At 37.6% G+C, this 22,768-nt stretch overlaps 3 protein-coding genes and 1 long non-coding RNA gene across 5 annotated transcripts in view; all 4 read left to right on the plus strand.

The window, feature by feature from the left end:
- Window positions 1–4,529, plus strand: part of LOC132098665 (ataxin-7-like protein 1) — a 17,683-nt gene extending 13,154 nt beyond the window's left edge. The window contains exons 8-11 of the mRNA XM_059504769.1: window positions 257–428; window positions 1,279–1,400; window positions 2,776–3,430; window positions 4,378–4,529. Of these exons, the coding sequence (XP_059360752.1) occupies window positions 257–428; window positions 1,279–1,400; window positions 2,776–3,430; window positions 4,378–4,395 (967 nt within the window). The 3' untranslated portion in view covers window positions 4,396–4,529. The remainder of the gene's footprint in view (window positions 1–256; window positions 429–1,278; window positions 1,401–2,775; window positions 3,431–4,377) is intronic.
- Window positions 4,530–9,188: 4,659 nt separating this feature from the next.
- LOC132098309 (uncharacterized) lies at window positions 9,189–12,141 on the plus strand. Its single transcript, XR_009422865.1, has 3 exons — window positions 9,189–9,357; window positions 11,492–11,527; window positions 12,021–12,141. It is a non-coding gene; the product is annotated as an uncharacterized LOC132098309 (long non-coding RNA).
- A 1,840-nt stretch (window positions 12,142–13,981) lies between these two features.
- On the plus strand, window positions 13,982–20,737 carry LOC132098537 (zinc finger protein 800-like). Its single transcript, XM_059504620.1, has 6 exons — window positions 13,982–13,986; window positions 15,946–16,028; window positions 16,203–16,346; window positions 16,832–18,083; window positions 19,860–20,154; window positions 20,414–20,737. Coding segments are annotated over exons 1-5 (1,485 nt in total). The 3' UTR covers window positions 19,861–20,154; window positions 20,414–20,737.
- A 931-nt stretch (window positions 20,738–21,668) lies between these two features.
- The window catches only part of LOC132098668 (metabotropic glutamate receptor 8-like), a 181,965-nt gene continuing 180,865 nt past the window's right edge, over window positions 21,669–22,768 (plus strand). For both annotated transcript variants that reach the window (XM_059504771.1, XM_059504772.1), the window contains exon 1: window positions 21,669–21,761. The gene's annotated coding sequence lies outside the window, so the exon portion shown is untranslated. The remainder of the gene's footprint in view (window positions 21,762–22,768) is intronic.

Below are 22,768 nucleotides of genomic sequence, written 5' to 3' on the forward strand. Positions count from 1 at the left end.
CTAAAACTTAAAAAAGAAAAAATGAATTCAAAACTTTAATAAATACTTAAATAGTATATAAATAATACAAAACTAACCATGGTCATTTGTCTATATTGTGCGCAAAGAATGAGTTTGGCCCTTACTAACTAACTAAATAAATAAATATCATAATAGAGTATATAAATAATAATAAAATATAACTTACTTGATTTAAACGAGCAAACAAAATCCTAAAAAAGTATTTCCTCGAGTGTCATCCGTCTTTTATCTGCAGAGTTTCTGGCGGCAGTGCAATGGTGTTCAGTTCTGCGCCCGTTCCTCCTCCTGAACCTGCGCCCGGCTGGCAGCGATGCAGTCTGTCCAGCGATGAAGGAGAAACTGACCCCCCTGAGGAGTCCGATAAGCTGCTGTGCCCCTCTTCTCCACAGCATCCACGACCCCTGAGCGTGAGCTGAGCCAAGCCACTGCATTACAACACATTTGTCCCATTTTGAGCCCCTGTATAAGTGAAGTGACATTCAGCCAAGTATGGTGACCCATACTCAGAATTCGTGCTCTGCATTTAACCCATCCGAAGTGCACACACCCGGAGCAGTGGGCAGCCATTTATGCTGCGGCGCCCGGGGAGCAGTTGGGGGTTCGATGCCTTGCTCAAGGGCACCTAAGTCGTGGTATTGAGGGTGGAGAGAGAACTGTACATGTGCTCCCCCCACCTACAATTCCTGCCGGCTCGAGACTCGAACTCACAACCTTTCGATTGGGAGTCCGACTCTCTAACCATTAGGCCACGACTTCCCCAAATGTATGTATATCAGTGGTCGACCGATATATTCCCAAGGCCGATATATCGGCCGATATTTGGCACTTTTCAAATATCGGCATCGGCTGCATTCTGCTTGGCCAATGTGTTCGAGGTGGGACTTTTATTTTGAGTGTTAACTTGGCTTTATTTGAAAAATATGATTCCGAATGCAAACAAACTTCCCAGAGTGCCCCGTTGATTACAGTGTTTACATCATTTTTATATTTTTATTAAATATTTATTTATTTGTGAAAAATAACATGTCATCTAAAGTATAAGAATGTTTATTTTACACATTTACACAACAAGTCCATTGTCAAATGATTTAACATTTCTTAAATATTAATAATAATAATTTTAAAAATCATATCGGCTTTATAACGGCTATCGGTCCTCCTGATTTTCCAAGATATCGGCATCGGCTGTCAAAAAACACATATCGGTCGACCACTAATGTATATTATAACATTGCAACTCATTCTGTCTTGTCTTAGTGTTGTGCGTTCAGCAGTCGGTTGATGGGACGGGGACACTATGTTTTCGACCGGCGGTGGGACCGGGTTCGGCTGGCGCTCCACTGCATGGTGGAAAAACACGTCAACTCTCTCATGTGGAGGTGGGCGTCCCGCATGATCCACAGTTACATGTTTGTCTGTCTAATCGCACAGTTATTAGAATTTAGATTTAGGATGCTCTTATTGTCATTGTACACAAGATACAACGAAATCGCAGAGCTTCTGCGTAAGGTGCGTGGGACATAATAGACAAAAGAAACTAAAAAGAAATATTCATGATTCAAAAGAAATGTACCATTCAAATATAAGCTAAGATAAGAGAATAAAGAGAATGAAATAGAAATAATTGTTTGTGTCTAAATATAGATAAATAGTAAGTGACCGCTCGTTAAAATTATTATTGCACTTATATGAGGTAGACTTCTGGCTCTCAGTAAAACTATTACATAGTATTACAAGTATTACAGTATTATGGCATATGAATTATATATTTATGGGTGCATACGTTCAGTTAACTATTTTTCATAATAGAGTGAATCTCATAAAAGCTTTCAAATGTTGTTGTTGTTTTTTTCACTCCAAAATCACAAGAAAAAATATTTTGAATTAAGAACTTGTTAAAGCCATTTTTTGTATTTGTATATTATTTTCATTAACAGTTATTCCATTATTACTAAAAGTACTACTAATAATTATAATATTACAATTTGTTTTCAATAATGCTTTAAAAATATAGCCACTTTAAAATATTGCAATGTACAAATCTTAACTGAACCTCAAAATAGGCTTAATTTTTTCTTTATGCTAAATATTATTTTCACCCAAATATCATAAGATATTAAATACATTTTGATTTAAGAATAAAAGAAAAAAATCAAGATGTTTATTGTCATCATGTTTTATTTTTTCTAAACATAAATTATTATTTTTATTAATAATAGTTTTATAACATCTTTAAACTGAATAAAGTCATTAAATTTGATTGCAAATTGATAGTAAATAATAAATAAACAATAAAAATGATTCTTATTAAACATGGTCATGGTGGTTAAACATTTACAAATATTGTTTTATTTAATAATAATTGAATTAATAATTAAATTTTTTAGAATTATTATTCTGTAATATCTGACACAGTTCATGTTTAATAATAATAATAATGATAATAATGAATATTAAATAATAATAATACAACTATAAATATAAATAATAATAATATTGCTTCATTTTCTTTATGCAAAATATTATTATTTTTTTTTTTTTAGATTTATTTTAGGTTTGTCTCATAAGACTTTCATTTAGGCTGAAACGAATTAAATGAATGTTAACGGCTTCAGTTCAGCTGTGTAGTTGTAGTGCTTGGTTTTACAAAGGCACAAAACATTTTCTTTCACTTGGTGACCACACAACATTTAGGTTAACGTGCCACATGGCTTCCTACCACACACTGGTGATGTCATATCCTGTTTCTCACAGGAAAGTGCCCCTAGCGGTGGAGAGCGTGACAAGCCCGACTGAGGTTTCTCCCCTCGGCTCTCCGTTCGTCTCCAACCATGCACTCGTGTCTCCTCTGGACGGCGTCTCCATGGTCTCGTACTCCTCCTCTTTCTCTCATAACGGCAGTGGGGTTTTCTGCATCCGGGACCCCGGACCTGGACCCAGACCGCAGCGGAATAAACCGGCCAAGCCGCCCAAAGCCTCAGGGGACGGCACAGGATCTAAAAAACGGAAAACGCCTCCTGCCTCCGAGTCACGAAAGAGTGGGAGCGGCGGGAACAGCTACCATCTACCACTGGGTGCGGCGCACATCAGTAACGGGACGGCTGCCCTCAGCGTGCGGGTCAAACAGCGGCGGGGGGGCCAGGGGCCGAGGGACCAAGACAGGTACGGGAGCGTGGAGCTGTCCCTCCCGCAGGCGCTCATCGGGGATCACGGGGACGTCTCGTCCCACAGCCCGCTGCCCTACGGATCCTCTGATGGGAGGAAGAGGAAGAGCTCTGGATCAAGCGCTGGCAGTGACAAACCCAGCAGAAGCACCAAATCCACAGCACTGGACGGGATATTCAGGAAGAGCAGCAGCGGTTTGCTTTCGTCAGTCGCCGAATCGCCCCACAGCGCCCTCCACCGACAGGTAAAACAGACATGGGAGGGGATTCTCAGCATGGCATGATGTTAAAAAATGCAGCAATGTCTCTTTATAGTCTCCTCAGACAGGTTCAGATTTTTTTTCATGTTGAAATGCTTTTTCATGTTTTTTCATTTTTTTCTCGTTCAATCAATTTGACAGAAGATATATTAAGGAACAATATATTGTAAAATACAAAAACATAAAAAAAAAAAAATCTTGTAAAATAGATTTTTTTTTAAATTTCTTATTAAAGAATTTCAATATTGTGATTTGCAGGCCTGGAAAAGATTTATAATTTTTTTAATAGTTTTTATTTTTGTATAATTTTTAATTTGAAAAATATTTTTTTATTATTATTACGCACACACACACACACACACACACACACACACACACACACACACACACACACACATACACACACATACACACAAACACATATATATATATATATTAAAATAATAATTTAAAAGGTGATTTTTATAATGACTATTTTTTTCTAGTATACATATATTCTTTCTGTTTCCATTATATTCTTTTCTATTCTGGAAAATAATTAATATATTTAATTATATAAACAGAATATTTATTATTATTAGTTATATTTTTAGATTTATGATTATTATATAAATAATACGTTTTAACAAAAATTCTAGCGTCTGTATTTTTTATTTCTTTTTCCTCTAGACGATAAAAGATGTGCAATCTTTTTTTTTTAAATCAAGGCATTTTGTAGTGACTATTATTTTTTTATTTTTTGGAATCCTTACAGAATGTCTGGAAACCTTGGAAATTCTTAGTTGTAAGAACATTGGATACTATGATGTATTCCTACATTAATGCCATTTTTGCATTTTACTTCCATCTCATGAATGACACTTGTGGTTTTTGCCTGCAATTTCACAATTCTTGCATATGCAGACATATACTAACCACAACTTATTTTGCAGCCCAAGGTCCCTCACTGATGCAGTGTGAGTTTGAGAAGATCGTGGGACACTGTGTCTGTCCTGCCTTGATCCCTCGCTGCCTCTTATCACTCTACGGTTGAGTCACGTCCTTTGTGTCCTGCTTTCCAACAGAGTTTCTTCCGGAATAAACTCTTCATCTGCCAGCTTATCAGAGAATGATTTCTCACGTTTCCTTTGAAATGACACAAACTTCAGTTTCATGCAGATTCAGATTTTGATTTAACCAGTACACGACCCGTTTCAGACATTCAGCGACATGGAGGTTTATTTTTATTTGGGAACAACATGAGGGCAAGCCCTTCAGACTCAACCGTGTCAATCTGAAGTGCACTTAATTTCAAATCTGAAAAGGTGGGGAAAAACATTTCAAACAAGGGAATATTTTACAGACGCTTTTTCGGCAAGTTGTATTTTTCTATATGGAATGAATTCAGGTTTTTGACACACAAGTGTTCGTGGATTTTTTTTAAAAACAGCCAGGACCCTCACCCCTGTTGTAAAGCAACTTTAACCGGTGATGAGTTTTGTATAATAATTTATCCTTTATTAATTTTCTAACTGACCTGAGCAGAAGTATATTTGTATGCCTTTTTAATAGTTTAAAGTATTATAGAGACCCTATTGTTGGAAATGTGTGTACATATCTTTTATTATAATTGTTTTGTTTTGTATTTATTGTTCGTGTCTCTCAGAGGTTTAAGGATTTAGTGCTTTCTATCTTCCTCAGTCATACGTGTCTTCATAGAACTAAAGATGGTTGGTTATGAAAGGGGCTTGCATCCTTCGCTTGTTTCATTCGTACTCTCTGGTTATGTTTTTTTAAGGAATACTAACTGAAATGATCCCAGTGTTTTTTTCAGAGGAAAGGTACATTGCTGTGAGCCAGTATTGGCAGCCGGCCGAGGTCTGTTGCCAGTTTTGTTTTCTCAAGATGTTGTTAGGTCATATGTGCACCTTTTAGTGTCTAACCATCAGAAATGAAGACCTTCTCATAGAGCTAATTTAGAAATGTTTGCTGTTTACCTTCGTTTTATTTATTTTTAAAGCAAGGGCTCATTAGATTGATCAAAGGTGACATTTATAACGTGACAAAAATGGTGTACTTTTGAACTTACTATTCATCAGCGAAGCACGGTTTTACAAAAATATGAAGCAGCATAACTGTTTTCAACATTGAGGATAATCAGAAATGTTTCTTGAGCAGGATATCCGCATATTAGAATGATTTCTGAAGATCATGTGACACTGAAGACTGGAGGAATGATGCTGAAAACTCAGCTTCGAATCACAGAACATTTTGAAATACGTTCACATAGAAAACAGCTATTTTAAATTGTAATGTTATTTTACAACATTACTGTTTTTACTTTAACTTCTTTCAACAACAGTCAAAATTCTTTCCGACCCCAGCTTTTTTGAACGGCAGTGTAATTGTTCCTGGCCTTATTTTTTTATGATTTTTAAGCATTATAATAAATTATATGACGATAATGGAAAGTCCCATTCTCACTGTATATTAAGTTTTACAAGGAAATTGCAGCAGTAAAATAGATTGTAAATGGCATTTCAAGTTGACATCAAAGGTTAACATCAATAATAATTATTATTTTCAAACAGGTTTCCTGATCATTCTGGTTTTGCAATTCAGCTCCATTTCCTCTTGTTTAATATGTCAAGATGTAGATGAGTTTGTTTCTTCATCAGATTTGGAGAAATGTAGCATTGCATCACTTGCTCAGCAATGGATCCTCTGCAGTGAATGGGTGCCGTCAGAATGAGGGTCCATACAGCTGATGAAAACATCACAATAATCCACAATATTATGGATTATGAATTCATATTTTAGTTGGGAGCAATTTTTGTAAATTCAAATCCCCTTAATGATGGATTTTTTTCTTACAAACATTTTCGGTTCATAAAATGTTAACCGATAGACTGGAGTAATGTTGATTGCTTGTGGATTATTGTGATGTTTTTATCAGCTGTTTGGACTCTCGTTCTGACGGCACCCATTCACTGCAGAGCAAGTGATGCAATGCTACATTTCTCCAAATCTGAAACAAACTACATCTACATCTTGGACGTTTTTTTTTTTATAAAAAAGTATTGATATATGAATTTATGAGGAAACATAATCATGTATAGTTGTTCAGACTGTGCAAAGACAATACGCTCTGTGAACCCAGCTTGTGTTTGCTGTGATGGCTCTTTACCCCAGATTATTACCGTGTTGCCTTGCTGCCAGTGCAAAACTATCTGTAGCTACCAGAGCTAGAAACATACCCCGGATCCCTTCCTATCTTTTATGTGTGAAGTGCTTCAATATGATTTTGGCGCTGTAGTTTTAGTCAAATCTTTATCATCATATTCATCATCTTTATCATCACAAAGAAGCAAACTGCCTCGACGAGGAAGTTTGGTTTCATGTTTTGCCTTTTCCCATTGCACGTTAATCATAAGAGATTATTCGAAGGAATTATTGACATCATATTATATATATATATATATATATATATATATATATATATATATATATATATATATATATATATATTTTTTTTTTTTTTTTCAGAATAGAATTGAATAGAAAGACCACTTAACTTGACCTCACGACTTTTTGTTTTGTTCCAGAAGTGACACAAATCTCTGTGTACTACAGTTCATCAACAGGAGATCTTAAACTGTAATTAAGCTATGAAGTATTATTATTATTATTATTATTATTATTATAGGTCCTTGTAAAATCATCCCGCGTGTAGAAATTAATGAATGTCACCATTAAACACAGTAGCAGTGCAATTTTTTATTTAATTTTCTTTTTATTATGGAAGCCCACTTGCATCACGGAACAATAATAATAATAGTAATAATAATATTAAAAGGTAATTGAGACTTTTTATCTTGTAATTTTTGACTTTTTAATCACAATTATGAGTTTATATCACAATTCTGATTTTGTTTAAAAAGTTATTGGTTTCCATAATGTGTGTGTCTATATATATATATATATATATATATATATATATATATATATATATATATATATACTTTTTTTTTGCATTTGCATTTGTGTTCATTCATCATTTTTATATTATTTTATTATTTAAACTTTTTTTTTTTCTTTAGTAGATTGATTTTAAAAGGAATGGGAGTGAGATTCCAATCATAATTGGTTTAATTGGAATAATTGTATATTGTAAGCTACATTTCCGGTTACACATTGAACTCAGTATCACATAAAGTGTTTTCGGTGGAAGACACACGGCTTGTTTCCACGTCAAGGGAAATGCCTGAAGCAATATGAATTAATTCTGTAATGTTCTCCATTCTGTTCAGTTCGTCTACTGATTTGTATTGTTGCATGTGTGCATACTACTACTTTGCCATTATTAGTGAATGTCATTGCTAACGAGATGGTTTGTCTTAACACTGCACAGGCAGCCCTGTTAATGAGCTTATTCTCAACCACTTTTCCTCTCACAGATGCATATGTTGTAGATATTATAGCCATACTTCCAGCTCTTCAATGTGACCCAGCCATAACAGTTGTAAAGATTTCGAAGGCCTTATTTTTATACCTGGACTATTCGTACAGAATCTCTAAATCTGACATAAGAGGTGTTAATAGGCATTTATCTCATTCCTAAGACAAGCTCATGTGTCCTTTATACTGTTTGTGTCCTGTTGGCCCATGTGTTTTAATGATCTAGATGTGTATTTTCAGGTTTGATGATATTTTGCATTTCAGCTGTTACAGAAATACATTTTTCTTAACTGTGCTTGCCTGTGTTCTTGATTTGCATTAGTGTTTCTTCTTACAGAAGTATCTATCCATCTATCCATCTATCTATCTATCTATCTATCTATCTATCTATCTATCTCAGTTTTGCAGCCTCTGTTTGAGGTGCTCGCGTAAATTAATTTTCACGCGCGAATCTCGGGTGACGCAACTATCTTGCACCCAAGGTCAGGTCAGGAAAAGTTACTTGGCTTATAATTATTTCACATTATTACATTATATTAATCTACGATCTCAGATCAGATTGATGTACATCTAAATATTGGTCATTGCTATCTATTGTATACACTGTATGTAAGAAGCTTCATAAAAAATCCTAATACAAATATCGATAGTACAGTTTGTAATTAATTAACCTAGCTAAAATGCTATAGCAGTCATATAATCTTAGTGAAATAAATTATACCAATTAATGAAAGATATGCATTTCAGGAAAATCTTACAAATGTAAATTAATTCACATTTAAAACGTATTTTAAACAATTTTAAGTACATTTATTTGCATTGACATTTGCATATCGATACTATGTAAATAAGTTTAGAAAGTCTTTTTGAAATAATTTCTATACATATTCATGGAAGAAATACATTTAAGAAGATCATAAAAATTTAAATGTATCTACAGATATAAACACGGTATGTATTTTAATTAACTTGATGCTTTTATTAACTTTAAAGTGTATTTTAATGGACTATTTTAATCATTAAAAAATATAAATGTATTACAAATTGAATTAAAAAAATATGGAATGAACAAACTTTTTAAAATCTAAAACATTTTGAGTTCATTAGAATGACCACCTAAAGAATTTATGCGCGTACATAAAAAAATGAACTACTTTTAAAAAATGTCATTTTTATAGAAACGTTTAGAGTTTAAGTAAATTTATTTGCATTGGTATTTGCATGAGAGTCGAGGCTATTTACTGTAAATGCATTAGTCTCTTGGATCCACGTATGTTTAAATGTCTTTATTAGGCGATTCGGCCCGGATCTCGCCAGTAGGCCACGGCACTCTGATACATCTCCAGAGTTTGCTCAGTGGGGCACGTGCGTGTGGTGGAGAGTCACATTCACGCGCGCGGAGGCGTCACACACACCATCCAAGAGCCCATAGAGTCAAAGTCGAAGTATCTTCCGGGAATCCGCGGATGATATCGGTAAGAACAACCAGAAGCTTCGTATAAGACTCGCAATCTTCGAAGAATCGCTTTGCATGCGTCTTAAATGCGTAAAAGCGCCGCGTTTCCTTCCAGAACGCGGATGTTTTTGCAGAAAATGGCGTCATGGTTTTGTTGTTCAGTCTGTGGATGGTGAAGAGAAGGCTCGGTTTCGATTCCGCACATCATTAGAAGGGCTTTATATGGTTTATTAGATGCGGATGTCTACAGTCAACAGCATTAGTTGTGTTGTGTTGTCATTTTCATCATTTGTGAGGCGGGGGAGCGCGCGCAATGACGCAAGGATCTCCAGCGCTGCGCGTAACGACGAGGAAAGCGCAGCGTTTCGGAGCTCACGCAGCCTCGGTTCTGCTCGTTTGGGTGTCCTTGGATTTAAAGTTTATTTTGCGTATTTGAAGACGTCTTTTACTTCTTTCTCATGTGTGCCAACGCTCTTTGTGGGTTTAAAACGCATTGTAATTGGTTCATCCTTGTCTAGTTCTTTCGCGTGAACTTTCAAATGCATTTGTGGATGAGGTGTAATAATACTGAAAAACTAGGCTCTACAGTACGTTTGGTTACTGTGACATCATTTTACGCAATCAAAGGCAGGGGGAAAGGAACAAAAACATACTTGAGTGGAAGTAATCAAAAGTGTCCACATGGAATTAATTGTTTTAGTAGTGAGTTTTATGTTTCGTAAATCAACATGTGTAGTTTCTTTTTCTCAGCGTGGAGTTCTGGGACAAACCAGATGCCAAATGGTAAATGAAAACAGCGTTAAACCCATCAGCAGCTGAATTGGTGTGAGATTTGAATCCAGTTGTTTATAGACTGATAGATTGTCAGCTGTGTTCACACTTAAGATCTTCAGCAAGGAGTCCTCAAGTTTAAAAGTAAGACTACACAGCACATATCCTCCAAAATCATACCGAAGTACAGCAACGAAGAACAACTTTTTAGTATTTTACACATGAGTTTTGGGACTGACAGTGTAGTGTGTAGGTTTTCAGGAGATTTTGGACATTGTGTGATTGCAAGTTATTAAATATGCAGATGCAAAGTGATGACTCACAATGTGCTTTGTGTGATGTCATGCTCATGAAACTCACTTTATTATATTATATTAAAATCTCATAATATTTAAGTATGCTTGAACTTTGTGAAGCTATCAAGTTGGACTTAGCAGACAAAGCATTTTCTAACAAATTTTATTTTATTATTTTATTATTATTTTTTTTTAAATATAAAATAGCTGTTTATATAACACTTACATATCATAATAGGTTAAAAAAATACACTAGAAATAAATTAATTGGAAAAGAAAACTAACAGCAAGTGTTATATTAGCATCTAATTCAAAAACATTAAAGGAAAGACAGTAGAAGCCAAAAGTAAATAAATAAAATTTAAGCAATGATTTTTCATGTTATAAAAATAAGTTTTGTACCGAGAAGTTGACCAAATATATCTGATTGTTTATATGATCATTAACACACCATAGTATTCAGATTAGTGGTTGACCATTAAGTTTTTTAGTCATTAAGATCATTAAATTAAGTTTTTTTAGAAGGTAAGCAATGAGAATCGCTGTTTGGAAAATGTGGCAAATGTGAGGCAAACCTTCACCTGTTCTCTATGATAAAGCATATATCATATTTAGATGCTGTTTTCCACAAGAAGTGAACAGATGTTCCTCCTTCATATACATTTATATAAGTTGCTTCTATTAACTTTTCAATGGGCTTGTCATGTAGAAACCTTCAGTGATTGTCAAGACTGAGAGCATATTCCAGCAGAGGGCAACACTTGAGGTCTTGCTTAAAGACATAGTTCAACCAAAATATAATTTTCTGTCTTTTTTAATCTTATGTTGTTCCAGACCTGTTTGACATTTGTTCTTCTGTAGATCGCAAAAGCAGCTGTTTAGCAGAATGTTCATGCTGCTCTTTTCCATACAATGAAAGTGGATGGTGCCCATTGCTTGCCTTAGACATATTATTGTTTCCTTTTGTTTCCGGTTTCATTTCAATAGGCTTGCTTAAAGATGGCTATCTTTAAATATCTACACAATGGCCATAGCATTGAAATTACATACCTATGGATATTAACTGCTTCTATTTTATTACACTAGATTATCTATCGCACACCGGGCAAAAGCAACTTATAGGTATCTGGACTCGATTAGGAGCCGTTTGTGTGCAAAAAAAGAGTGCACTATTCTGGATAAATTGAGACTTTTTTTGTTTTTTAATGGAGGTTGTAGTTCTCTCTCGATGTTGAATGAAAAAAAAATATTAGACAACTAAAAATCACATGAAATTTGGAGTGAATGATTCAATGATTCATTACTTGATGAATCAGTGTTTTTTTAAATGAATCTCTTGAATGAATGATTCAAAGACAAATAGATTTTTAACAGCCCCTTTTCGCCATCTACAGGTGTAACAACATAATCGATAAATCTTTATTTGAAGTGTCAAATTACTTCCAAAAGGTGATTTACTCTATTTTGATTGCTACTGTAAATTGTAGTGACATAATTGTAGTGACACAAAATAAGCTAGATTTAAAGGTTTTTGCTTATATCATGCTATGAAAGCTCTCTGCAGTACCGTTTAGCATCGCTCTTTATTTCTCTACTGTTCTCTCGATCTTCACAGTGACAAATCTGAAGTGTTTAAGAGATGGAGGAAACCCCAGCCAATGAGAAGTCTTGTCAGACTGATGAGGTCATAGGTGAGGCAGTAGTACCCGGGCCTGACCATGCGAGCAAGACGCTAGGTAATCTGCTTTTTTTCCCCCCTGTTTAATGAATCTTGAATGAATACTAGATGTAAATGAAGTCTATGACGTGCATCCTGACCAATGGGATCCATTCTGACCGGTCCATATGAATGGACATAATCCGAACAAGAGTAAATGTGTTTTAAAAGCGGCCCATCTTTCCTTGTTAGAGGATTACAGCAAATTCCTCCATGGCCTGCTATTGTCCCTCACTCAGTAGGGGTCACTAGAGTCTATGAGCCTTACAGAGGAGAGGTCACGCCCCTCCCCCTAAGCCTCTGCCTGATACTCTAGACACACATACATAAGCTAGTGTGAATTGGTAACTCACACTTCAGGCTTTTTATCAGGTAATGGTCAGCTCTTTATAAATGAACTGAACTGGGCTGTGTGAGGAAATGAAAGTGTTTGTGTGGGGTTGGTGACTGAGGCATTGATTGAGTTGCTCTTTGCCCCATTATACTGGGAGGTCATGAGGCCACGCCCCCTTTGATGAGGGGTGGGTTCAGGGGAGGGGCTTGAGGTTTGTATGAACTTGTTTTACTTCCTGTTCACGTTACTTTTTCATGCTTTGTTTTTAGAAATGTATTAAACTCTCTTATATGCTTTGAAGTAAGTGCATTCCTTTCAACTTCAATATTACTTTTGAGCGTACAAAATAAAAATGAATAGTAATTTTTATGTGCTTTTGTCATCTTCGTTCTTATCTTTTGTTTTTATTTCAGTTCGCATTTTAGTTTTAGTAATTTGTGCTTGTGTCATTTTTATTATAATTTTTTATATTTTAAATTTACTTTTATATTTTCAGTTTTCATTTAAATTTTAGTTTTTAAGTTTCAGTCATTTTTGTTAGTTTTCTTTTTTATCTTTTGAATTAACTTTGGTTTTATGGTTACATTTTTTATTTCAGTTATATTAATTTATGTGCTTTTTCATTTTTAGTAGACTTAAAAAATATATATTCTGAATCTTGATTTTTTTATGAGTTCTCATTTTAATTTTAGCTTAGATTTTAAATCATCAGTTTTTTTTTTCTTTCATATTTTAAACTAGCTTTTTTAATTTAATTTAATTTGTATATTTTCAGTTTTCATTTTTATTTTCATTTTTCTTATATGCCTTTATTATTTTTATTAGTTTTGTCATAGTTATTTTTGTTCCAGTTTTGGTTTAAGTAATTTTAGTACTTAAATATATTTATTTCAATTAGTTGCCAAGTCAACATTCTGAACAAGTTTAACATTCTGATCAATTGACCATGAAATAACCAAAAATAATTGCATACTTGGCAAGTGTTAAACTTGGACCTGGGTTCTTGTGTACAGACAGAATGGTTTAGTGGAAACTGACGAATAGACCATCGCACCAACCCATTATAACACAAACATCAGTCAGCAGTGTTCAACAGCAGAGCCCTAGATTGATTCTGAGTGTGTGTAGGTGTGTGTTCACTGCCACCTCCTCACCTAGCCGTCCTGACATTGGCAAATTTCAGCCTATTTCTCTAGGAAATTCCCTCACACAGTCATAAAACACCTCCAATATAAGGCAAGTCTCTGAGGACCGCTGTAAACACACCACTGGGCTCTGCTGGCTGGTCCGGCCATAAATTCACCAACACCCCCATCATCAGTGTCTGACTGATTTGGTCGCTTTATCCACAGCTGTGTTCATGCTTCGTATCTTCACACAGGATTGATTTTTCACCTCCTCATGTAGTGATCTCTTCCTATGTAGCTCTGGTGATGAAAAATTCTCCTTTAGAGTCGAATATGTAACATTTCTAGTTAAATTTGAAAGGAAATATAAGGGGTTTTGTTTGTGCAAACTCTTCGCCATGATGTAAAAGTGTTTGTTCAGATCCATAACCTTAAGTATGAGCAATAATAATTCTAGTGATATTTGCTATTGCAAACTCCACTAATAAAAGTCCTTTACGTAATAGTCTCCACGAACTAGAGCTTCATTAATCACCCCCTTGAAATATTGGCATGCGTTACCCAAACAGAAGAGCTAGTATCCCATTGATCCAGTGGAAAAGTGGAGATGTGTATTAAATCAAAGCTTTTGTTTCAGAGCCAGACGTTTTCGTACTCATCTAGACAGTTGCGCCCATCAATAATGCAAACTTTAATAAAGTCTCATTTAGAAAGCACAAGCTGAACCTCTGAACGGATGGCGAACCTGCCATCCAAAACATACTGGCATGAGCACAGCAGACCAGAATTCAGATCATCATTTCTGTATAATGAGAATTTGTCTGGAGAGGATTATTCAAAGAGACTCACCCTGATGGACTGTCATAAGTGTTAATAAGAGAGATAAGCAGCATTATAACTGAGGTACAAGCATTTAGAAATGAGCCATTTTTTCTCAGGCGTGAATATACTGGAGTTTAGAATGATAGTTTATGCCTTTGCTATATTTACAGCAACATATTGTGACGAGTGGGGCGGGGCCGAGGGACATGGGAGCGAGGCCGGGGGAGTGATTGGAGATGAACTACACCTGTTCGTCCCACCGGTCTCGAGGCCCATGGAGGAGATGGAAGGATATAAAACTGGAGCGACGACAGTGAAGGACGAGAGAGGACCAGGCCTGGGCTTTTAGTTGTGTTTTGGTTTTTATTTTATGCGCACCAGTCGCCCGTGAGGGGCTGGTGCGCTGTTTTGTGTTTATTTTGTTATTAAAATGGTTTTGATTGTCCGCCGGTTCCCGCCTCCTTCTTCCGGATGAATATGAAGGTTGATATCGTTACAGTGGTGCCGAAACCCGGGAGAAGGAGGGACGCGCTGCTGAAGATCCCTCGCCGCTGTGGTGAATCCGCGGTGCCATCGAGCTGGCGAGGAGGATGCCGCCATGGACGCTCAAGGCGGTGGACTGGAGCGAGTTGCCGGGGACGGGCGAGCTCGCTGCCGACCGCCCACGATAGGGAGGGACGGCTGCCGTCCGTGAGGGAGCGGAGGAGTCGGCGCCGTTCGCCAGGGGGCCGGAGCCTGCTGCCTCCGTGAAGGTATCCGGAGGAGCAGGGAACGGGGGACTCCTGCCGGCTGCCCAAAACCGGAGGAGCCGTCGCCGTCCACCGGGCGGCGGAGGGGTGTCGTGCCGTCCGCCGAGGGCCGTCCAGTGCCACCGCCAGGCACCGCGGAGGAGATCGCCCAGCCGGTAGAGGGCCGAGCAGCAGTGCGTCTGGGAACCGGAATTTTTTTTTTTTTTTTCCTCTCTCCCCTCTCTCGTCTCTGTCGCTCCTCCTTCCATCTCCTTTTCTCTCGCCTCGCCTGTCCTACCCCCAGGTTCCCGCAGGTCCCCGGGAGCGGCCCCCCCGGAGGGAGGGGGGGGGGGGGGGGAGTAGAGCGCAGTCTCGGGAGTACCCCCCGGCCTGCGAGGGGCGATGGGGGTATGTGACGAGTGGGGCGGGGCCGAGGGACATGGGAGCGAGGCCGGGGGAGTAATTGGAGATGAACTACACCTGTTCGTCCCACCGGTCTCGAGGCCCATGGAGGAGATGGAAGGATATAAAACTGGAGCGACGACAGTGAAGGACGAGAGAGGACCAGGCCTGGGCTTTTAGTTGTGTTTTGGTTTTTATTTTATGCGCACCAGTCGCCCGTGAGGGGCTGGTGCGCTGTTTTGTGTTTATTTTGTTATTAAAATGGTTTTGATTGTCCGCCGGTTCCCGCCTCCTTCTTCCGGATGAATATGAAGGTTGATATCGTTACACATATCTATTGGTTTAATACTGTTCTGAACATTTCAAAGTGATATATGACTCACTGATAATACACAGTTTTTCTATTGCAGTCCTGGAGATCCTCCTTTGCTACAAACACCGCTGCTCACCTCCAAATCTGGCATCCAGCAGATCATTGAATGTTTCCGCACAGGTGCTGTGTCTGTTCACAATGTGATTGTAATTCACTTTATGATTGTAGTTGACCAAACAGTTAGAATGAAATGGAAACTATGAAAAGAATTTAAGCCCTGATGTCACAAGCATTGTCTGAGCCAACCAAAAACGCAATGAGTCCGATCACTGCCTTCTTTGCGCTCGTTTACAGGGACTGCACAGCTGAAACACATTCTCCCCAAAGAGGTGGACACAATCTTTGAATGTAAACTCTGCCGCAGTCTCTTCCGTGGCCTTCCCAATCTGATCAAACACAAGGAAATTTATTGTTTCACTCGAATGCCTGAACCTGATGGTTAGTATAGCACTGCATTTCTACTTTTCATTCTCTCCTAAAAGATCAGTGTTGAGTTTACCCTGAGTATTTTTTGATTAACATATGGCAATAAAGCATAATTGATGATCAATGATCAAGGGGTTTTGCCTGTTTTGTTTATTTTTACCACCTAAACTGATTTGGGGATTTAGGAAAAGCCTTTAAAGCCAGCTTAATTAACTCTCACAACTTGCACTTTATTTGGGATTATTTTCCCCTGAAGTAAACTCTATATTGATAGTTAAGGGTTATTTAATAGTGTTTAAGCTACTGTACCTTTAAGACTTCTATTTGTAAATTTGATTGGTTAATCTAAGCATGCTAACAGAGTCAAAACTGATTTATCAATGACCCATTGTTTCATCAAATGGTCTGGGTGGACATGGTACACTTTTACACTTTTTTACAAATTCAGTTTTTCTATAAAAAGAGAAACTTTAACTAAGATCTGCTTCTGGTTACAGACCCTTCTGTAGATAGCAAGAAGAGCATAAAAGAACTTCTCGAAGCTATCTATCCCTGCTTTGATAAAGAGGAATATGTACTGAAACTAGAGCCCATTGCTGGCAACCAGAATGCTGTGTACCAGTACCTGTCCAAAGAAAACGACCTGCCACCTTCATCTCGAAGCTCCAACCACATGGACACAGACAGCTGGACACACTACCACTCCAACAGCCAGGAAGCATACATGGAGGAGGTCTGGTTGGAAGAAGAGGAGAACAATAGCATTGATGAGGAAAATGAGAGAGAGAACATGGACAAGGGAGAAGAAAACAAGGGGCCTCAGCGTAGTGAAGAACCTGAGGAGCCAACAGAAGAAGCAGGTGAACAAGACCTGGCCGCCTGCAAATGCCTTCTCTGCAACAGGACATACAGGGTTCGAGGTCACCTTAAGAGGCACCTACAGACTGTTCACAAGATTGTATCTCCTGGTTCCACAGCCAGCTCCAGTGATTCCACGTGCAGCTCCATGAAAATGCCCAATGGTAAAGTTCCAGACAATCCCAACACCAGTCCCAGCTCTTCCTCTGACTCCCAGAGCCAGAAGAGCCCCAAGGAGGACAAAGTCCCATCCAAGGCTCACTTCGCCATAGGTTTTGACTTCAAGGCACACTTCTGCAAGCTCTGCAGGCGGACCTTCAGCTCTGTGCAAAACCTGGAGAAACACATTGAGCTGCACACTGATAATGGCACAGACTTCTTTGTCAAGTTTTACTGCTGCCCGCTCTGCCACTACAAGACACGCCGCAAAAGGGACGTGCTACGCCATCTCTCAGAGCTCCACAAGAAGACGTCCTCCTACCTGAGCAGGATCTCCCAGTCGCTGGAGAGCTACGCCGTCAAGAAGCCAGCGGAGGTTGTGTTGAACAAAGAAGAGGAGAAAGTTCAAGGTCAACAAGATGAAGTGAAAGTCTACAACAAACACAATTCACCATATCTGACACGCAGAAACTTGCCTCCAAAAGCTTTTGGCATAATGACCAAAAATACTTTGAAAACAGGCAACAAGAAGTGCCACGACAAGGTGACCCCTGACAGAAAATTGAAACCTAGTAGCCCAAAAGGGAGTGCCACCAAGAAATCAATGCGCATGTGCAACATCTGTGGCCAGAGCTTTAAAAAGACAAGATACCTAGGGTTGCACAAGAGAATCCACATGAAATCTGCAACCAGGAGCACAGGTATCAGAACAAGATCCAAGGTCAAGCTTTGGTGAGTGCATCTGAGCCAGTACACTACACAAGCTCTGCTCCAAACCCTTGTGAGCTGCCTTGCGGTTTACTTCCTACGAGGTAGATACCTTCTAGGGCACAATAAAAATGTAAACAAAACCTTCTCAGAACAGACAAAAATCTTCTTGCAGTTATGTTAATGGAACAGTTGTTCAGAGTTTTCATTAATGATCTCTAAACGTTAGCACAAAAACATTACTCATACATTATTCATGGTTTGATTCTTCCTGAAATGCTAAATATTAGACTACTTGTTTGGAGAACATTCATAACTGACATTCCCATGTTTGCAAACTGATAAAGTACAATGCTTTTGGGGAGTAACTAATACTCCCAATACTGTTTCCAGTAGAGTTGGACTTTAGCAAGTTGCTAAGCTATAAATGCTACTGTTTACATTTCTCCTGCATTTTTCACCACCTTATGTACAATTTTCACTTAGCTCATCGCAATACAATCTGCAATTGGTGTCTTGGCAAAAGCTACATGCAGTTCTGCTTTTGAATTTGACCAAAACATCTTGTCAACAGTCAGCAGTGTAATGCTACCTACCTTTTTAGTCTCAATCCTGATGCTTAATTGGGAGTGAGCTTATGGTGCCTTAAAATGATGTCTGTGCTGTCAATAGGTTTGTGTGCTGCTGTTTCCTGTTCTCTGAACTTTGATGGTACAGCAGATGGTGTGTTGTAGCGGGAGAATGGAATTGTGCTTTGATTGGTGGATTGCTACCACAGCCTTGCTGTTAATGAATGAGAGAAATCCCAGGGTGGGCTTCCTGCATGGAAGAATGAAGCATGGATGCCACAGCAAGGTCCCGGAAATTAGGCTGGTCTCACCTCAAGGTTTAAAGAGCCCTTGGGGTTTCAGTTGAGTGTTGAGGGGGACTTCCTTAAGAAGCAATTAAGATAACTCACCCGTGTCCTTTGAAACAGCGCTCAGCTCAGCCGGGCCGTATTAATCACGCCGTTCTGTCACAGGAACATAGAGACAAGAAAAGCTCTCTGATCTTCAAATAAGGGTGACAGAGATGCCTTGGGTATCAAAAAAAGGCCATTTTCTGACTTGCCTTTTTCCCATTAATGCCCCATTTTCTCCCTGTGGTAGAAGTCCCTATGTCACTCTGACAGTTAGCCTTTCACTTTCACCTCTGGGTCTTAGTCCTTGTATTTGTCTCTGGGTTGCAGTAAGATGAAAACACATGAAGGCTGGATTACCGTCGACATGTGGCAGAGAGTTACTTAAGTGATAACTGGAGTCTGTGTGTATTGTGCCTGAAAACCATTCAGCTGTTTATAGCAGTTTGTACCTTATCATAGATACCTTATCATCTGTACCTTATCATAGATACATGATATATCGGTACCAAATCGGTTATTGACTGATATTATTATTATTATTATTATTAATTTATTTTAAATTTAGATCAACTTAAAATGAGATAAGGGAAAAGTAAATGTTTAAAAATAATTTAATAACACTCTTGAATATAATCTTGAAATGAATATCGGTTTTTAATTCCATAAATTATAATGTTGTGGTACCTAAATTCAATTGTGGAATTTAAAATGTTTAATTTTACTTGTTAATATTGGATTTTTATTATTATTATTATTCAGACAAAATAGTATAGAATGTTTAGTGTCTATACTAAAATATTTAGTATTTAGCATACAGTATAAGCTATTTCTTCTAACTGTCTACAAATCCTTGATAATATTATGAAACTATTTTGTGTCTCTTTCTAACTCTCTGTTAGATATCTGCTGACAGCAAACTGGACTTGCATCGACTGTGGAAACACATACTGGAAGAAAATCTGAACCATTCAAAAACTAAAAGAAACAGTGCTATACTACACAAAGGACTTTAAAGCATAAGTAGGGTATAAGAAACCCTCAGAAATGTGTTCCATCGTCCCAAAAACACATACTATAGAATGTATGTCAATGTAACGGTACAGTATTTTCAGCGGTGCTCTATTAACCATTTATGAGGGGTTCTGATTACTCTCAGATATAAGAGGAAACATATATGCTTTCCATTCCCCCACTGTCATTTCCATCCTAAACCACATAGACGATTGTTATAGGATGCCATTGTAGCAGGTTTAGCCTCAGGTGGAGATTCAAGGCACACATGCTCTCTGTGAGAGGGCATTTAACTCTTGCAGATGGCAGCTGAATGTCGCCTATTTAGTGCATTCGTATGGGGTAAGATCTGAATGTCTTTCTTTTCTTTTACTGAGAAAACGGTGGACACCGAAGACCACTGGAACGTCATGAACTCGGATTCTACTTCAGTTATTTTAAGGGGAATGGGATCTTTAATTTTTGAGCTAGCACATGCTCTGGGGAGGACAACCAGTTGTCCTTGTATTAAGTGCAGGTACATGTTAAACACTTTCTATGAAATCTATGATCTATCAGTTTTAGCTGATGATTACATTATTTTTCACTCCTCATTTGTTTATTAACATTTTACGGAAAGGTTAACAGGTCTTCACAAGGATTCACTGTGCAAATCTATAGATCCAAGTTTCTTTTTTTAACCCTTCCGGAGGCTTGATGGATAAAATGATGGGTTTATTTTTATTCTTTTTGTATTTACCAACAATAAACAGAGGAAATGATTGTGCATTGATTTTATTTTTATTTTTTTTAAGTGAAGTTTGAATGCATCTTACGTTATTATATAACAAGGATTTCCAAGCCAGGAGTTTGTGATTGAACTTGAGGTTTGTGAGATGAAAATACATAAAATTATTCTAATTCTGTATATAAAATGACACTTTAAATGTATTATTTATTAGATTTAAAGAAAGGCTTAAGATGCTTAAATACTAAAAGAGTGATCAAATAATTCAGGTTTTGCTGAGTAGGTTGGGAACCCGTTTCACAATTTGGTGAGTGATCAAATGTTTTTTGTAACACTAGAGGGCAATAGTGCACTATTTATAAAGCAGCTGTCGAAGTATATCACAGCCAAATCTGACACTCTCCAAAATCCGTTTTACTTTTTGGAATTACAAGTTCAGTTTATTCAGATTTGACTTTGGTTAGTAGCAGTTGGTGGATCATAAATGGCTAAATAATAATTGAATAAATAGTATTTGACATTACGCTCTGAGAAGTGTTAGGTACTGTTAACAATGATTTGTATTCATAGTCGCTGAATTAATGTATTGAACTGGATTTTATCCGATGTCCGTTCAGGATAATTTAGTACTGTATATTCCAAATAAATATCGTGTCAGATGACACAAGATATCATAAATCGGTAATATTTGACTCAATTAGCATTCGAAACCGAAGTGTTAATGCAGTTTCTAGAGGCAGATGGTCTATTTATTTTAATGCAAAATCCAAAATAATGTTAGAATCTTAACATTCCTGCGTTTCCTCTCTCCTTTATTCTTGCACCTCTGCATATATTTTTGTGCACATGAGGGGGTGTTCCCTTAATCAATCCTGAACGTTCCTGAGAATTTTCCTTCTGAAATGAGAGCATGTTTCATTTAAGATTGCATGTGATGCACGGAAGAGAGAGAGCGGGAGAGAGAGTGTGTATGAGTGAGAGAGCAATCAAATTCACAGGGAGGATTTTGGGGATGCGCTGTTCATTTCAGCACCACAAACCTGCATCTGAGAGCAGAAAGAAGGTAAGATCTCACATCTACTGCACTCCATGCTAGTATGCTTTAAAATTGTACTCTTATTCTCCAAGTATTATACTAAAAATACGGTTTGAAATGCTGCTTATGAATATCTTTTGAGTACGAAAACTATCAGTGATAAAAGATAACTGTTTATTGTGAAACCTAAAAGAATGTTGCAGTTGTTTATGTAGAGCTAGTTTGTGTTTTATATGATTACAATAGTCATTTAAATGCACTTCATTTTTTTCAGAAACAATAGTTGCGCTTTTAATTAGACATTTTTTTTTGCACTTTAAGTTAAGCTAAGAATTGAACGAGAATGCAGAGGCTGTGTTGAAAAGTCAGCATGTGAATCATTGCATTGCATTGCATGGCATCAAAGGAATGTGCGCACAATCGCACATACATGGTTGCTGATTCATACACAAAGACTATTGGGTTTTTAGTTTGTCTTATAAATTCAGAATCATCAATCAGAAATGTGCGTGCTTAATGTGTAGGCTGTGAATTTTTAAACGTGTCTTTCTCATGAGTTGCATTTACATACTATACAATTGCACGCGACTGTATATTGTTGGAGAAGCATACGTTTGTTTTTTTTCCAACTACATTTGTATGAGAGAGAAAGAGCTCTGGATTCCTTTGAGACCGGTTCTCCTGGTGGAAATATAATGGAATCTCCAGTAGAAGATGGTTCTGCTTGACACAGTATACTGATTCGTGTAAATTAAAAAGAGAAATGGGACACACTGCGTCTGCCGTGGTAATAACTCCATCTGTCTCTGATATAACGACAGAAGAGAGGGAAGACCCAAGCTCTCATAGAGAGATGAATTCGTGCAAACGAGTAGAATAATTAGTCTGAAACAAATCCAATTATGTATATGCACATATACTATCATATATGCAAATGCATTTCGATTCAAACAGGCAGTCGCTGCACTCGCGAAACCAATGCGCACTGGTCTTCCCCGGAGATGTATGGAGTAGAAAAACGGAATAGTCATTAG

Source organism: Carassius carassius, chromosome 22, assembly GCF_963082965.1.
Source record: "Carassius carassius chromosome 22, fCarCar2.1, whole genome shotgun sequence".
In the NCBI taxonomy this organism is placed as follows: Eukaryota; Metazoa; Chordata; class Actinopteri; order Cypriniformes; family Cyprinidae; genus Carassius; species Carassius carassius.

Coding starts and splice junctions, on each gene's coding strand:
- LOC132098537 (XM_059504620.1), top strand. Junction 16,029..16,202: donor CATTGAATGTTTCCGCACAG/GTGCTGTGTCTG, acceptor GCTCGTTTACAG/GGACTGCACAGCTGAAACAC. Junction 16,347..16,831: donor TCGAATGCCTGAACCTGATG/GTTAGTATAGCA, acceptor TTCTGGTTACAG/ACCCTTCTGTAGATAGCAAG.